The 19,310-nt window shown below is 34.7% G+C and overlaps 1 protein-coding gene across 2 annotated transcripts in view; it reads right to left on the reverse strand.

Moving 5' to 3' along the window:
* The window catches only part of LOC149806855 (guanine nucleotide exchange factor subunit RIC1-like), a 190,305-nt gene that overhangs the window by 66,929 nt on the left and 104,066 nt on the right, over positions 1 to 19,310 (reverse strand). Inside the window, exons 23-24 of one of the 2 annotated variants that reach the window (XM_089958684.1) lie at positions 17,547 to 17,689; positions 5,596 to 5,619 (exon numbers count right to left, since the gene is read on the reverse strand). In XM_089958684.1, coding sequence (XP_089814810.1) covers positions 5,596 to 5,619; positions 17,547 to 17,689 — 167 coding nt within the window. The remainder of the gene's footprint in view (positions 1 to 5,595; positions 5,620 to 17,546; positions 17,690 to 19,310) is intronic. The other variant, XM_089958692.1, reaches the window with a different exon arrangement.

Raw genomic sequence — 19,310 nt, forward strand, 5'->3', positions numbered from 1 at the left:
CTTTCTGAACCATTTGAAGCTTTTGGTGTTGTGCTTGAGCTGTGAACATGCAGAGATACAAGAGTGCAGATGAAATATAACCTGTACCTTTATATTATGCCATGTCCCTCTTGGGAATATAGCACACATGTGCATGCAAAAGAAAGTTCAATATCATCAAATTAATGTTCTTGATAAATATACTAAATGGTGCTCTAACAGCATAGGTGATGACATGCAGTCACCATGGAAGAAGACAAAAAAAGACCAAGAACTTAGAAGAAACAAAAAAAACTAAACTCTGGAGATGGAATGCAGGACAATAAATTGCAAAGCCACTGTGTGAATCCTGAAGCTCTAATGACCTCATTGTATTATCATATAATTAGTCTATTTTATAAGAAAACAATATCTGGCCTTAACACACAAACAAGAAGCTCTTGAAACGATGTCATATATAACACGAAGCATCAATCATGTTCAAGGGAAAAGACTTCTGTTAAACACTTTTATGCTTTGGACTTGTATAGATGGAGAAATTTGTGTGTTAAAACTTTCATGACTTAATAGTTTAAGGTCCAGGATTTTCGATCATGGTATGAAATTATTAAGGCTATGTATAAAAAAACGACCTCTGTAATATGTCATTCATTATTGATCTTATATAATAATGTTGTATAAACAGACAGAAATAGATTTATACTTCTTAAACATCTGCTTCCATTCAAAGGGAAGAAAGATACATATATACATACTTATTATAATAATTGGTTGTACTGTGTACTGATATGAAATTTTGGGGTACACCAACAACACCATAAACTGTAACCCCTTCATGTGTGTGTATATGTAAAAAGTTTCCTACTTCTGTCTATGCCATGTGCACTCCTCTTTAGAGGGGTGGTGGTGGCAATTTTCTTTCCCAATGTGGTTTTGCCCAGTAAAACACATACAAGATCTGCCTGAGACTGATTTAACCCGAAAAGTTAGGTGGTAATGATGAAGCAGGCAAGCAGGATGTTAAAATCTTATAAAATAACGAAGCACTAGGCAAAATTTAGCAGCTGACACCCTCCCACAAGACATACTAGGATCAAGACGTGCACTCAGACATGTCTATTTTTTTTATAAAAGTTTCGATCAAAAGGTGGGAAGTGTGCTTATTAAAACAGATGCAGATATTATCTTGAACATAGTACAGTAGTAATATTTTGTGATCCCTCTCAAATGAGGCCACCCCTATTATAAGTTCTACTTGCCCAAATAATATATAATAGTATATTTTAACCATTTTGCCCCACTCTTGAGAAGCCACTCTTTCTATAAGATCAGCTTTTAAATGCAGAAGGGGTGGTCTCAAAAGATAGGGACAACTACAGTTGTATCAATGACCACATGCCTTCAATTCAATAAGGCCACTGATAAGAATGAAGCATTTCAAGCTGAATATTGAATATTTCCATGACAAGATCATACAGCAGAAAAAGCATGCATAAATGTTTACTGTGTAGTCATTATGACTAAGGAGAACATCGAACAATAGATATCGAAATGACACTAATTGATGTCGACATCTGAGAACACATTACCAAAAGTATCAAACTTCATGCCTTTGTTATTTTCTAGCCAGCTGGAAACTATTTCATGATTACATGCAGGAAAGACTTTGGTAAACTACTCTGAATTCTTTCAGTAGGAATTATGTATGGTAAAAAAAAGAATAATTTGTTTGGTTATTGGTTCCTCAATCAACAGATGAATCAGTCCAAAGAAAGATTTTAGAAGCTGATAATTACTGATGTGCAGCAAAAATGCAGCTAATTTGTTTTGGAAGGCCCCATCAAAACAAAATTTGATCCACAACCAGCATTCAAGTGATATTTTCTATGCATCATTAATGTTTACTTTTCAACTGTGGTGGCCATATTGGATGTCCAGTCAGTACCATGTCCACTGAGGGCCAGTTTGAAATTGGGATGAATGTGTGTGAAAAGTTTCATGACAATCGTCCATGTAGTTTATAAGGAGTACCAATAACAAACTTGTGTTCACACACAACAGTCCATCCCAAAAACTCTTCTGGTCTGTCTCCAGTAGGGCTTCAGCCAACATTACAACGATAAGTTGATTAACTTACCGTGGGCATTAAGCTAATAGTGTGTACACATGCCCCCCACCTACTTCCCAGAATGCAATGCAGCCTGCTTGACTAAAAGATTTGAAATGTAAGGCAAGCCCTCCTTGCTAGAATCTCTCTCCTCATCCATAAACTAATCCCTTCTCTTCATCTTGTTTACTGACCTCTTTTCCTAATTTCAAAACCTAATCTGGCTTTACTTTTGTTTTTAATTGTTCTCCTCAAACTTACTTCCAAATAAATGTATTTAAGAATTTTACATGCGGTAAAGTTTGTAAGAATAATTCTCTGCAAATAAATTTATGAACCTCAGACATGGCTTTTACATAAAATATGTTCTTACTGACACAAAATCAATATCTGAAGAAAAAACACAATTACTTGCATACTGTTATATTGAGGGGCTTAAACTATGTAACAAGATGAAGTAAAACCAAATAAACATTAAATTTTCCAAAATATAAATTTATTTCCAAAACATATATAATCAAATTAAGTGAAAGAATTAATGAATTCCTAGAATATTATCCTAAATTGTAGTATCAATTTGATACTTCAAGGTAACCCTGTGAAAGTAGAATATCACTAAGTCCTTAAAAGTAGAAACCATTGAAGTCCTTGAAAGTAGAATACACTGAAGTCCTTGAAAGTAGAATATCACTTAAGTCCTTGAAAGTAGAATATCACTGAAATCCTTGAAAGTTTCACATAATCTGATAGATTTATTTAAATATTTAAGTTGTTGAATAAATTCAGATAATCCAATAGGTACTTAATGTTTAAATTAAAGATTTTCCACTCTGCTAAATCCAGTGAACAAATATAAATAAATCTGATTTCTTCTCAGTGACTCTTACAGAACTAGCATACAATGAAGAACAGCAAACATGTTATATGTATTCTTACTATGTATGCACCGAATCAAAAGAATCTGATTCACTAAAAGATTCTTGAGCAGTTAAATTGTATTATTTTAAAATAACTCAGTCATGTTATGACCTTCTCAAACCACTGAAACAATCAACAATTAGGGTGTGTATGATAGTTCTACAAGGAAAATGCACTCCTATTTTTAAGTGATGTTTACATGATCTGCATTTGAATTAATGCATAGCGTATTTGACCCAAATAGTTGTAGAATTGACCTTAGCGATCAGGATTGGTTTGTTAATAAGATTCCTACAATGTAGTGTACATGCACTTTACTATAGTGCTGGCCAGCCACCGAATTAAAGAATTAAAATATAAATGTCATAAACTCCAAATGACTTAGAAACAATTTTATAAAATTAATCAATGATACAGAAACCCATAACACAAAAAGCTATATTTGTATAAAGATATTCTCTTTCTTAATTAAAACATTGCACATAATTTATATTAGCATGCAATTCATATTTTCTGTATCAATATTTCTATTTTACACTTCATGGTCAGTGATAAAAGACAAATTATCTTAATATCTAAGGTATATTAATTTGCTATTTTTTTGTAAATTGTTCTATTGGAATTATATATCTTGTATTTGAAAATTAAGTTTTTATATCTTGTTTTCATGATTTATGCAAGGAAAAGAGCTGGAATCTCAACAGCCAATATCATGACTTACTGCCTCTACTTTTATTTATTTTTTTAGAGAGAGAGAGAACCATTATTTTTAGAAGCAAATGATTAAATTGCATAAAGCCATTTCTAATTGAGCTGAATTTCACTAATAATGTGCTCACTATAAAATTTAATGTACATTTTAGATGATACAAGAATATATTTGAAGTTTCATCAAAATCATTCCAGAATATGGTCTCCATAACCTAAGCCAGCCAGTTTTCACCTTATATGTATAGATGATATTTGAACTTGCCCAAGTTGTTGATAATACAAGCCTATGTTCCAATTTTTATCAAAAGTACATCAGAAACATGGCCACTGAAGTGGTAGCAAGAAAATGTTTATGAAAGGACATTAGACACATGGCCATACATTAGGTCTTACTGAAAGGTGAGTTAAAACTAAATAAAAAAAACCACTATAACTAATAGGTCATGTTTATTTTAGAGCTTTAATAATTGTCCATACAGATTATATGTCAGTAACTGCTTTTGGCATTTACATTTACATACAACATATGTATCCAAGAGATTAGTACTGCTGTTGTTGAGGACAAATCTCAAAACATGACTATATCACAAGCTCATTAGGCCTTTACTCTACTCCTGATACCAAAAATACATTTTTCTGCCTTAATACCATCAGAATAATAATTTATTCCAATATCGTTTTACTTAACTTAGTTTGTTTTCGTTTATTTTCTACAGAGTAATTAAACCTGTATGAATTTATAATAGTGTGGATTGCAGTGATATCTAATTTTCTGTGTAGCAGAGTTTCAAAGTGGATGATTACTGGCATGGCAGTTCTTTTGGAAAGTACAACATATCATGGCTCCAATACATATATGACTGTGTTTTCTGGTGGACGGAGAGAAAACAAATACAACAACATTTTTATTTAATTTCTTACACAATGTGTAAAGACCCAAAAATTTGCCTGTTTTATTTCATAGATAGCACATTAATGCAAGTACTGATTTCACTTCCAGGGTGATTCTTTTTTCTCTTAGTTTGTTTTCTGATACCAAATGAAGTAACTTAATATGTTTTCAGATAGCTCTAAGATAACTATTTTTGTTGTTGGAAGACATGCCAAATATATGGTATGCATGAACATACAAAAGACCATTTATACTGAATCAAAAAATGAATGGGTCATATCTCTTTTTTTAAAAAAATCATCAATGCATGGCAACAGAACAATTGTACCTGATGTCAAGAATGTCTGCCAAGTTACTGGGAAATTTAAAGACTCAAAAGCTGGGGGACTTGATGCAAACATAGTAATTATCATATGAAGCATATGTATTTAACGTCAAAAAAGGAATACAATTCTAACACAAATGAATCACTGCATAAGAGAATGTTATGCATACATTCAATCTTATGTCTGTCATTTGTGCCAAGTTTCTGGGCATTATTTCATCTAACTGGTTGACAAGGTGCATACACAAAAAGGTGCATAACACATCAGAGCACAACAAGAGAATGATATGCACATGCTGACATCATCTCAACAATGTCTGAAGACAATAAGGTACACATGTTGACCGTATACCAATATCTGCCAAGTTTCAACACAGTCCATGGAAAAATATGGAAGTAGCTTTGCACACAAGGATTTGGTACCTGTGTGAACATTACATATATATGGGTGGACGTAGAAACCTAACACTATAAAAAAAGTAAAACCTAATGACACTATTGTTACAGATGGAAAATGTTAACTGCAATCCCTTACTTCCCTCCAAAACCTGAATTATTAAATATGGTAGTGATCACCCATCTATATTCATAAGAATGCTTTTTTCCTTAAACTTTCACATGCATAAGAGAGAATCCTCAACCAGAGCTTTGCTGTATACATACCTGAGTGGTAGCTTTATTGTTGAACTGAGAACATGCATATATAAATTGAAAGGAAAGTCTTAAGTACAAAGTATAATTTCACAAAACTAACAAAGAACTATACAACTGTAAGGTAAAGAAAGCTAATGATGCAAAGAAAGTGGAAATAGCATTATTAGCAGCAAGATAAATAGAGATATATGGATAACTTACAAGCAAAGACTAAAGTGAATTTCTCTAATGAATAAGTAAAAGACGGTGAAATTGTTTGCCAAATTATTATTTGTTTTAAAGAGTTTCTTTTCTGTGGGTAGAGGACTGAAAATATTTGCAAAAAACCTGCAAAATATTGAATTAAAATCCTTCACTTAATTCTTTGAGCCCCCATTCACTTTTTGGGGTCATTACAATTTCTTTGTTCTTTGAATATGAATAATGACCATAGATGCTGACTTGCTGCAAGGAACCAATGGCAATTACAAAAGTTAACTAGAATTGGCATGGCCTGGCCCAGGGGACCTGTATTTCAGCAATGTAAATGTGTATCTTGATGTTTTCTTCTCTCATAAGGGAGGCAACCTTTCTGCCGTGAGTTGTGTCCCATGATGGTGTTCCAGCTTAAAATTTCATTTTTAAGAAAAAGTTTATTTTAAATATTTGATTTACAAGATTTTACACTTCATTACATTTATTTGTTTTGTATGTCTTAAAACCTATGCCTAAACTTACCACTATATGCCCTGGATGGTACTGATGTGTCATTTTACGCACATATATATGTACATAAATATGTACATACACACATATGTACATACATAAAGGCATGCATACATATGTATGTACATACATACATATATACATATGTACATACATGCATACATGTACATACACACATCCTGAAGAATAAGTGTACACATACACACACACACACACACACACACTTAAGACAAAGTGTGTTTATGATTACAAGAATAATGTGGAGATCTTAATAGATTGCATTTTATCAGCCATGAAAAAGTCCCTACTTCCTGATGCCTAACCAAGGGCCTTTGTTGGATGCATAAGTGAATATATCACCTTGTGATCACTGAAATGTGTTTCATGGTTATAGTGAAGGGATCTTAACAGTTTCTAAGTTTTGACCCTGCGAGAAATCCCCTACCTCCACCCTTCCTAACGGGTGGTACTCTATATATGTTAGATTTTGTTTCATGTCCTTAAAGCCAATATACAGCACAGGGTGGGGATCTCAAACAGTTTTCAAGTTATAACCCCAGGGCAGCCTTCTCCATCCCCTGTGGCTAGATCGAAGGGTGTAATCCCATTATATATGTTACAGCCTTGGCTTTTACAATGACACACACCAACTTCAAGATCTTCACCTACAACGCTTCAGAAAAAAATAATAATTTTTAAAAATAATATCCCTAGTCCACCCATAGTTCCCCTTCCAGGTGTAATATCCAATTTCAAAACCCATTGTGCACATCTACAGATTTCCCAAAATGATTAAGCAAGCCTGTATTCTTCAGGGAGCTAGACATTTGTTCAGTTGGTAGAACATTAGACTCATAATCCAATGGTTGTTGTTACAATCCCTGCTGAGGCTAACTTTGGTCAGCTGCCTTCCTGTGGCCTTGGCAAAGGCACTTAACTTCCATTTCCTCTGCATGACAGCCAATCATGTGATAAAATTGTAGTTAAGTTAGCTAAATCAGCCAACTCTATCTTCAATAGCACAGAAGGAAACAAACTATATTATTAATGGATAGGCAGACATAAAGATGGATAAACATACAGAGGTACAGACTGGAAGGATGACATAATCCTACCTTTTCTCCAAAAAGCATGGGAATAGAAAATGTTCTATGGAATCCAGAGTCTTAAATGCCTCTGTGCATTGATTTATTCTTTCTACATGCATATATCTCATTTGCAAAAATTTCAACATGAATGTGAATGTTGATGAGGATGCCTATGTCTCACTATGTTGACACCTAAATTTAGTACCTATGTCTCACTATGTTGACACCTAAATTTAGTACCTATGTCTCACTACGTGTATGCAGGTAAGTGAAATATGATCACAAAATATAATGCTGCTATTCTATGAGGACAGCATGGTTAGAACATAAGGCCATGAGTATGACACAAAGAATAACCTACCTGAAGACAAAGACTTATAAATGAGTTAATAATAATAATCAAAAATGGGTTTCTAAATAAAAAATGTCTTGCCATCCTCCTTTCTATGTGGGAAACTGACTTAAACACAAAACCTAACAAAAGTCAATAAAGCCTGAAACATAGGCTAAAGATTTTGGTAGTAAACAAATCTCCACAAACCTGTAATGACCCTGCAATCATGAGTGAACAGAACATGTCTCTAACATGCAAGTCATTTAAGTGCGAATACAGGTCATAATGACCAACTTTTTACTGGAGGGTTGAAGCACATACAAAGGATGGACAGACAGGCAATGGTACCACTACATGTCTTTATACATTTCTGGCAAAGCATAGAAATCATACAAAATGATACCACAGATGTGACCAATGGGTCTGATGGCTTAGTAATGTCAGTGTTTCTCTTGGCATATTATCAATACCAGTAATGTCAGTGTTTCTCTTGGCATATTGTCAATACCAGATATACTGCATTTGAACAAACACAACACAATCTGGAACTGCTTGTCAGAAATGATCAACCACCACAATATACATTCCTGGTCATTTATACATATATAATTCAAATTGCATCAGCCAATAATTATAAACAAAATTTCCTTGCAAATTACTTCATAATATGGGCTGATTTAATCAACAGTTAGGGATCACAGCCTGACAGCTCTTGCATGGACTTGAGATGACAATATACACCTAGTGAAAAATACATAATCAATACATTATCTGTATATAAAGAATTTTCATCTGATCATGACCTTACAACCTGAAATGTTGACCGAACATTGTGTAAATATCTGATGCTGCATGTCTATTTGATTTTAAGAAAACTATTTCAAATTTTGCAACAATATATGGTCAATTTAAAATGTCAAGGAAATTATCTAAGGACAAATGCCAAATAATTTAAAGATAATTTCTGTTAACCTACTGTCAACTCATTTCCAGCAGTATTAATTTGTCCAATCTACCAAATGCTCGTTCAATGTCACAGATCCTTTAAGACTATATACATATCCTTTATTTGTCTTTAAGACTATATACAGATCCTTTATTTGTCTTTAAAACTATATACAGATCCTTTATTTGTCTTTATGGCTATATACAGATCCTTTTCTTTGTCTTTAAGACTATATACAGATCCTTTATTTGTCTTTATGACTATATACAGATTCTTTATTTGTCTTTAAGACTATATACAGATCCTTTATTTGTCTTTAAGACCATATACAGATCCTTTTCTTTGTCTTTAAGACTATATACAGATCCTTTTCTTTGTCTTTAAACTTATATACAGACCCTTTTCTTTGTCTTTAAGATTATATACAGATCCTCTATTTGTCTTTGAGACTATATACAGATCCTTTATTTATCTTCAAGACAATATACATGTTGTTGTTCTGGGGTTTAATGCCATTTTTCAGCACAAGATAGGCTATACATGGTGGCCAGTATAACTGGTGGAGGAAGAACCCTGGAAAACCCAGGGAAGAACCACCAACCCACAAGAAGCTACTGGCAGGCTTTCCCACGTACCCACGCTAGTCGAGCCTTGGACTCAAACCCATGCAGACAGACGTGAGATGGCAGTGATCCGGAATGGTGAGCGCTTTAGACCACTTGGCCACTCGGGGCCTGACCAATATATACAGATCCTTTTCATAGCCTTTAAGACTATATACAAGAAAATACTACAAACAAGATGATCACCAAAAATTCAGCTTTCATAAATCGAAACAAATTTAGTATCTAAGGACTTTCATACTGCCTGCTAAATATCCGGAAAATTAAACTGGTTGACTTTATCCGTTCTTGCTAAGCATATAGGAAACATGGCTACAGGGACAGTTGTTGTGAAATAGAGCATATGGTGATGGAGTAATATAATTTCACTAGATCTATGAACCCACTGTGTATTTGACCGATAACTTTTGGACCCGTTCCAACATCATTTTAGAAACTGTTTTGACAATTCAAGAACTGCAATATACATATAAAAAAAAATTAACATCTGGTGTTTTTATGTCAGTAACTGACAAATAAAACATATTCTTTCATCACTACTGCTCACACAGCCATTATCCACTGACATTTCGTCCTAAACAGCTAGAGAACTGGGATCTGTAGTACCGAACCAACAATAGGCAATACTCAGTACAATATGGTCAAACTCGTTCCTGAATTTGATCTAATATTTTGCTAAATATAAAGCTTCATAGTCTAATTGATTAAAAGCCCAACAGTATAATCAAGCCATTAAAATATTCCAATTTAATAATGGGCCAGAATATTGTAAAATATGGTCCACTTCAGTTAAACTCTTCTTAATCTTATCACACAAAAAAAAGCTTTCTGCAAATCTGGCAGGCATCAAACAAAAGCTGTAGATGCTAGAGTGTTCAAATACATTCTGATACATTGGTCAGGGCCAAAGCTCTTTTAAATAGAGAGATAAGCTGATCATCAAATTCATCAGAAACCTTGCTGTGGTGAAATTTATTTGCAAATGAAGCTGAAATCAAATTGTGAAAAATCTGAATGCTCGTTTTCAGAACAGCACCATTTCCATTTAGGATCAACTAGACATCATCTCATCAGAGGAAGTCTTTCAGTGAAAACTCCATGTTGATATGACCATCCAATCAGAAGGAGTAGTGACATGAAGATTTTCAAAATAGTGGCAATACTGAAAGTCAGATGAGCCGTTTTCATTTAGAAAAAACCAGACCTTGAGGTGATCGTGAAGTTTCATGGCAATCCTCCATTTAGTCTAAGGGGATAACAGGCTTGTGCTAACAGACAGACAGACGACAGGCCATCTCATAAGCTCACCTTATCAATGACAAGTAGAGCTACAAAAAACATTCTTTTCTATGACATCAAAGTAAAGCATCTACGAGTTGGCAAAAAACCAAGATTAATTTTGCTTTTCTTTTGTTTTCAAAACTGTTGATCTTAACTTCTGATTCAGAAGCTATTATTATTATCCACCTTAAGATGCAGGATTTTACTGGTTGAAAGTCACAGGTTTCGAGTAAAACTTTGGAGTGACAGCCAGTACAACACCAGTAGAATCATAGTTCTACTTCCAACTGTACTAGTCAGAAATGGCTAACTGTGTAGGCTAGGATGCACATAACATATAAGAAGCTGTGGTTATGAGCTAAACACAAATATTTAGCAATGTTATCAAAGCATTAAATGTAAAAAGTCTCAGTGGCCTTCTTTGATTGTAAGGGTGCTGTACCAGTATACATGCATCCAATTATCAAGTTTCATGATTCTAACATACACTGATTCAAAAAATAACTTTAAATACAAACTTTCAGAAAGTCACTGAAGCATCAAATACAGGTCACTAAGACCTCTTTTTGGAATAAGCCTGCAGTATTATTCAAGTTACATCCAATCACCAAATTTCAAGATCCTAGGAAGGACAGAATTCATAAGGGATTGAGTTAAACACAAAAACCTAATGAAAGCCAGTGTGTGTGTGTGTGTGTGTGTGTGTGTGTGTGATTTGGATTTTTCATGTAGCTTTCAAAAAATTTTCGGTTATATCTCTATGATGTCTGCAGAGTGGCAGTTTATAGTAATATCTAGCACTGGGGCATCAAGCCACAGACATGTAGCATCATGTCCCACCCATTCACATTATCCTGACACAAGGCTGACCAGTCCTAACACTGACCTCTTAATGCTGAGTGCCTAGCCTAGCGAGGCAGCTGTTAGTACCATTTTTATAGGTCTTTGGTATGACTTGGCCTGGGTTTGAACCTGTGACTGCCCACATTAAAGGTGGATGCTCTAACCACTAGGCCACCAGAGAAGTCCTAATGAGAGCCAGTAAAAAGACCATGATGAGCTTATGTTGTGGTAAGGTTGTGGAAGTAAAAGAGATGGATATCGTCATCAATTTCATAATTCTGCTAGCTTGAACAGTGCCCGGTACCTGAGAAATGAACATGAAACAGAGATTTAACCAAATCAATTAAGCATAAAATATGGGTCATAATGACCTACTGTTGCAACAAGAAAGTACTTCACATAAAACTGAAACGGGTGCTTCGTTGCTCTGGATAATTCATGATTGTTTGTAATTTCCCATGCTCAGAGAATAAATATTTTAACAGTTTTAAATTTTTGCTTTCATCAGCAACTAATGATAAGCACATGACAAAACGTTTGAAAAAAAATCAAACTCTTAAGATATTTATACTTGGTTATTTCGGTCAATTTATAATTTCTAACCTGTTATGTATGTGTGTGTGTGTGTGTGATTTGAATTTTTAATGTAGCTTTAGCATTTTTTCAGTCATATCACTATGATGTCTGCAGTGTGGCAGTTTATAGTGATGTCTAGCACTGGGGCATCATGCCGTTGACATGTATAGCACGATGTTGCACCCAGTCACATTATCCTGACACAAGGCTAACTAGTCCTAACACTAACCTCTTAATGCTGAATGCCTAGCCAAGCAAGGCAGCTGTTAGTGCCATTTTTATAAGTCTTTGTTATGACTTGGCTGGGGTTCGAACCCATGACCTCTCACATCTGAGATGGATGCTCAAACCACTAGACCACCACTGCAGTCCTAATTTCTAACCTGATCATGGCTATGAGGTCCATAACACTGTCATCTTGTTCACATTTTAGTCCAATCAATGTTGAGGCTAGATGTTCACACAGTTAGCTTATGCTACAATGACCAAGGGAAATAACTAATAGAAATGTGTGCAGAATACGCTTTTCATCAAATGTAACCAAACACTTGTAGGAATGAAGCTTCACAGACCATTTAACTGAAATACAATTATAAATGTGGAAGCTAAAGTATTCCAAAACTTGTGAATCGGTAATGTTTATGCTAAAACAATCAAGGGCAATAATTCAGAATATGTTACCATACTTATCCAAGCTCTTGTTGAGATAAAGCTACAAAGCAAATCAGGTTAAAATCTTACAAGAAATGTTGAAGGCAGGGTGTTCACAAGGTTATGAATTAGCAACACCTATGCTAAGTGTCCTCATCACTGACCTAGACTTAGCTGTTGTTGAGATAAAGCTTCACATCAAATTTGATTCAAATGTAAAACAAAATGTGGCTATTAGAGCATTCGCAAGTCAGACAGATGGATGAAAGGACAGGCAATTTCTGTCCCCTCACTATAGTGGTAGTGAGCAATTATCAAAACAATGTATCAGTGTTTGTAGTAAAGGTTAATTAATATTCAGAAAAATGCTAAATCAACCCAGAATATCAACAGTTCACTTGTCCAGTTCTCTGTTCAAGAAAGACACATTGTGGTAAATATATATCTTAACCATGCATAACAACTTACAAAAGAAACTCGATTTATGCAAATTCAATTTACGTGCTTTCATTTTATGCCATTTAAAATGTAGAAATATCATTAAATTTGTACTCATTTTTATGACGTCGTTTGTGTCAAATGCTGTGACTCATGCGCAGCTCATGCATGTGCATTTATCTTTCTTCTGATTTACAACAATTATGATTTTACACCGTAACCTCAGCAATGGCATAAAACTGAGTGTTTCTTGTAGCCAACTGCGAGAAAGCATAGACCTGATCTACTGTCATATAATGTGCAAGCAGATCAGAGTTTATCCTGTTGGTAAGAAATCATGCATATCACAAACTAGTGAAGACCCTGATGTGATGGCACATTATGCAATGGCAGATCTGGGTTTCCAATGTACAGTGTGATCACAATTTATGCGATCTCAATTCACAGGAATTCAAAATAATGCGAGATGGGGAAAAGTGTGAAAAAGATCGCTACTATTAAGATAACTCCTTGTGCACATAGATTGTGCCACCGTTGCACGCAAACATTACCCACAATGCCCAGCTCTTACGCCCCCAATATTCTATTTATTGTGGCCTCCATGCTGCATATGTATGTACATGTGCAAATTGTTTGTTACAGTACAATTTTGGAATGTTATTAGTGATGGCATCTAAAAGACGAGCAAGTGATAATCTGAAGAGACCAAGGAAGGCTATTTCTTTAGAGGTTAAACTTGAAGTAGTGAAAAGGTATGAAGCTGGTCAGAGTACTGCCATGATAAAGCATGCTTTGAACCTTAGTGAAAGTACATCTAGAACACAGCTTACATTTTTTAATTACATGTATATAAGTTCTATTTATTAAAATGCATTATTTCATGTTTTAAGTTCATTTCCCTATGTTTTTTATGAAAACTTTTATTATTTTTTAAAATTTAATCTACTTTGCAGAAGCATCCCCTAATTTTAACATGCTGAATTTATACGGAGAAAATGATCTCAATTTACGCGAATCTCAAATAATGCTTGCGCTTCAAAAACAAAACTCTCGTGTAAATTGCGATCACACTTGATGCATTTTACATTTCAGTAAATGTGTGGTAGAAAGTGAGATCTACCATCTTTTAAAAGTTAAGAGTGAAGTTTGAATGGAATAATCAGAAGAAAAAAAAAAACCCAAAACAACACAGACCCTGAATTGCTGGCACATTAAGTGACCACAGATCAGGGTATTAGTTAGTAGATACAGTATATGTTGTTAGTCAACTGCTGACAGTTTCACAGATGAAGAATTAATGTAAGAACTTAAAATGTTACAACAGACTAACTTTTTGTCAAGCCGATATTTTATTTGGCTAAAATAAACAACCTGAACACAGAGCTTAATTTACAAGACTTTAACATACAGCTTAATCTCAAAGACATGAAAACTGACCTTCATCTAAAAGACTTGAACACAGACCTTAAATCTACAAGAATTGAAAACAGATCTTCATCTACAAGACTTGAACACAGACCTTCATCTACAAGACTTGAACACATACCTTCATCTACAAGACTTGAACACAGACCTTCATCTACATGACTTGAACACAGACCTTCATCTACAAGACTTGAATACAGACCTTAATCTCAAAGACATGAAAACTGACCTTCATCTACAAGACTTGAACACATACCTCCATCTACAAGACTTGAACACAGACCTTCATCTACAAGACTTGAACATAGACCTTAAATCTACAAGAATTGAAAACAGATCTTCATCTACAAGACTTGAACACAGACCTTCATCTACAAGACTTGAAAACAGATCTTCATCTACAAGACTTGAACACATACCTTCATCTACAAGACTTGAACACAGACCTTCATCTACAAGACTTGAACATAGACCTTAAATCTACAAGAACTGAAAACAGATCTTCATCTACAAGACTTGAACAGACCTTCATCTACATGACTTGAACACAGACCTTCATCTACAAGACTTGAATACAGACCTTAATCTCAAAGACATGAAAACTGACCTTCATCTACAAGACTTGAACACATACCTCCATCTACAAGACTTGAACACAGACCTTCATCTACAAGACTTGAACATAGACCTTAAATCTACAAGAATTGAAAACAGATCTTCATCTACAAGACTTGAACACAGACCTTCATCTACAAGACTTGAAAACAGATCTTCATCTACAAGACTTGAACAGACCTTCATCTACAAGACTTGAACACAGACCTTCATCTACAAGACTTGAACACAGACCTTCATCTACAAGACTTGAACACAGACCTTCATCTACATGACTTGAACACATACCTTCATCTACAAGACTTGAACACAGACCTTCATCTACAAGACTTGAACACAGACCTTAAATCTACAAGAATTGAAAACAGATCTTCATCTACAAGACTTGAACAGACCTTCATCTACATGACTTGAACATAGACCTTAAATCTACAAGAATTGAAAACAGATCTTCATCTACAAGACTTGAAAACAGATCTTCATCTACAAGACTTGAACACAGACCTTCATCTACAAGACTTGAACACAGACCTTCATCTACAAGACTTGAACACAGACCTTCATCTACAAGACTTGAACACAGACCTTAAATCTACAAGAACTGAACACAGAGCTCAATCTACATGACTTTTTTAACAAAGAGCTTAATCTATATGACTTTAACACTGCAAAGTATGAGATGCTTTATAACACATATATCTGATAACAAACAAGCCACATGACTCAGTTTCTACAAAGGTTGAGTTTTGTTTGAGTTGGTTTTAACAGCACTTTTAACACATGACTGGCTATATCATGCCAAGGAAATATGAGCTATGTGCCTTACCCAAATACACACTGAGGGAGACAACCTGGGCTGGCCTGAGTGGGTAATGAGCCCCGTGACCCTTAGATTATGAATACAATGCTCTTCAAACTAAGCTAATGTAGTTCCCTAATAAAAGCTTCAGATAAATTATTAATAAAAAGCCCAACCCTCATGCCTAATTAAAAGTGCAATGATAAAAAATAAAAACTTATCAAGCATTTAGAAAGTATACTTAATACATGCTGACAGTACAAAGATACACACAAAAAAGTACTTGTTAATTAGATAGTCATTTTCAGATACACACCAAAAAGTACTTGTCAATTAGTCATTTTCAGATACATACAAAAAAATACTTGTTAGTTAGATATGCATTTTCAGATACACACCGAAAAGTACTTGTCAATTAGTTATTTTCAGATACATACAAAAAAATACTTGTTAATTAGATATGCATTTTCAGATACACACAGAAATGTACTTGTTAATTTGATAGTCATTTTCAGATACACACAGAAAAGTACCTGTTAATTAGATAGGCATTTCAGATACAAACAAAAAAGTACTTGCTAATTAGATGGTCATTTTCAGATATACACAACAACTACTTGTTAATTAGATAGTCATTTTCAGATACATACAAAAAAGTACTTGTTAATCAGCTACAGCAATTTTCAGATACATAAAAAAGTAATTGTTAACTGGATAGTCATTTTCAGATACACACAGAAAGGTACTTGTTAATCAGATAGTCATTTTCAGAAAAGAACTTGTTAATTAGATAGGCATTTACAGATACACACAAAAAAGTACTTGTTTATTAGATAGGTATTTTCAGATACACACAGAAAGTACTTGTTAATTAGATATGCATTTTCAGATACACACAGAAAAGTACTTGATTAATAGATAGTAATTTTCAGATAAACACAGAAAGGTACTTGTTAACCGGATAGTCATTTTCAGATATTCACAGAAAAGTACCTGATAACTGGATAGTCATTTTCAGATAAACACAGAAAAGAACTTGTTAATTAGATAGGCATTTTCAGATACACACAGAAAACAAAGCTTGGTTCAACATGCAATGGCAAAGTTTAAGTCAAACAAGGGCCACAACTCCATAATTTTCTTTATCAAAACAGTAAAAATCAAACTTAACCTATGCATTCTTATTATTATAAACATCGTAACAAATTTGGTTTCAAGCCATGAAGTTTTTCAAAAGTTATTGAGCAGAAACAAAGTTCATGACAGATGGATGGATAGATGGGACAAGACTGGATGGACAGGACAAGATGGGATGGACAGATGAGACAAGAGGGTATGGACAGATGGGGCAAGAAGGGATAGACAGATGGGACAAGACAGGATGGACAGATTGGATAAGATGGGATGGAATGGACAAGACTAGATGGACAGATCAAGACAGGATGTACAGGAAAAGACTGACTCGCTTATGTAACACTATATGCCCTCTCCACACTTACTGTGGGAGCATAAAATGTGTAGAGATTAACATATACGAAAAGTAACTGAAAAAAGTCTCATTTTTAAGGCCCATATAGCTTATTTTCTCTTTCTTTCTGTTTCATTCATTACAGGATATGAAAATGTTACTCTGTACCTCAAATAAGTCTTTAGGGTTGCCGATTGTGGAAAACAAGTATGGCCAGAGTGCTACTTCTGTCTTCCTGGCACAGTGGACAACAGTTTGTAAAAACTCTGGGAACTCCTGTATAAAGGCTACCACTCGTGGCAAGAGGGGGTCTGAAATTACACCAAAAATCAAATTAAGTCTTCCGTAGATAAACAAAGTGGAACTAAGTATATAAATCATACACCAAATACTTACAAAATTAATGGGTTTTCTTAAATTAAAAACAAAAGAAGAGGTACAGAAACATCATGTAATATTCTGATTTAGAGTAAAGCTGGGAGTCACAAAATCACATGTGAAACTGGCTCAATTTATTTAGCTCCGATCCTGTCTGTAGGCGTGATGAAGCTGTACCCTACTTCCGAGCTCTGTGGCATCAAGGTCATTTAACATACACATTGTAGCTCTACAATGATACCAAATAATCTGGACTCTCTACCTGGATTACAAAATGCAAAGGGGAAAATGTAGTTTTTGAGACCTGATTCTTTTACACCAAATATTTGCCTGTTGTTGGAATTGGATTCTGTGTCTGGATTTTTTGGCCTGATATCTAAGGCAGACCAGTCTGAACTGCACACTGACAGGTGAGCCTTTGCAAAAAGTCAGATAAGTTGGATTTTGGAAGTAAGAAGTGGACAGGCATGAAAATGAAAAACAATACAACAATTAGGCTTCAAGCTAAGCAAAAATCTTTTGGAAGCAGGTGTATTTGGATATATTCAGAATTAACCTCCAAAATGCATTTCCTACTCCCATTTCAGGTGAAAATTACAAAAATCTCCATGCTCAAGTTAAACCAGTTGATCATGTAAGAATAATAGTTACAGAAAGTAATTTACCACATTCCTCTGTGTTAATGATCCAGTTTTCCAGTGCTGAACACTGATGATGGTGAATATATTTATCTCACATCATTGTCTATTATGATTCTATTACTTTAAATTAAGTAGTTATTTGATGTGTCTACACTGTAAACTCACTTTTAACAACAACTTTTAAAATGTAAACTATATATGCTGTATCTAAATGAGGAAAACAGTTCAATGTGTATTTTGTCCTTTCTACACTTTATCTGTACCTACTGGGCACCATTTTGTTCATAATCTTTTATTGCTGCCAGATATGTAAGAAAAATAATCCTTGTTTAGACACTTGCATGATTGCTCTGGTGGCCAAGTGGTAAGAGCATCTGCCTTGGATGTGGGAGGTCGTGGGTTCGATCCCCAGTCGAGTCATACCAAAGACTTACAAAAATGGTACCAACAGCTGCCTCGCTTGGCGCTCAGCATTATGAGGTTAGTGTTAGAACTGGTCGGCCTTGTGTCAGGATAATGTGACTGGGTGGGACATCATGCTACATGTCTTCGGCATGATGCCCCAGTGCTAGATATCACTATAAACTGCCACACTGCAGACATCGTAGCGATATGACTGAAAAATTGTTAAAGCTACGTTAAAAATCCAAGTCACATGCACACACACACACACACTATACTTGCATGATAAGAACCATGTCAAATATTTGGCAAAGCCTCAAGTCTCGTCAAAAATTCTACACGTGGGATAAGTCAAATATTGAGCACAACCTCATGTCTCATGCAAAATTATCGTCCTTGGGAATTCATGTAAAATTCTGACCTTTGGGATCTTGTGTAAAATTCTGACATTTGGGAGGAAGTTTCTATCCTATATCAATGCATATAAAGGCTTTTTTTTGAGTTATCAATA

Source organism: Sinohyriopsis cumingii, chromosome 1, assembly GCF_028554795.1.
Source record: "Sinohyriopsis cumingii isolate HCF-2022 chromosome 1, ASM2855479v2, whole genome shotgun sequence".
NCBI lineage: Eukaryota > Metazoa > Mollusca > Bivalvia > Unionida > Unionidae > Sinohyriopsis > Sinohyriopsis cumingii.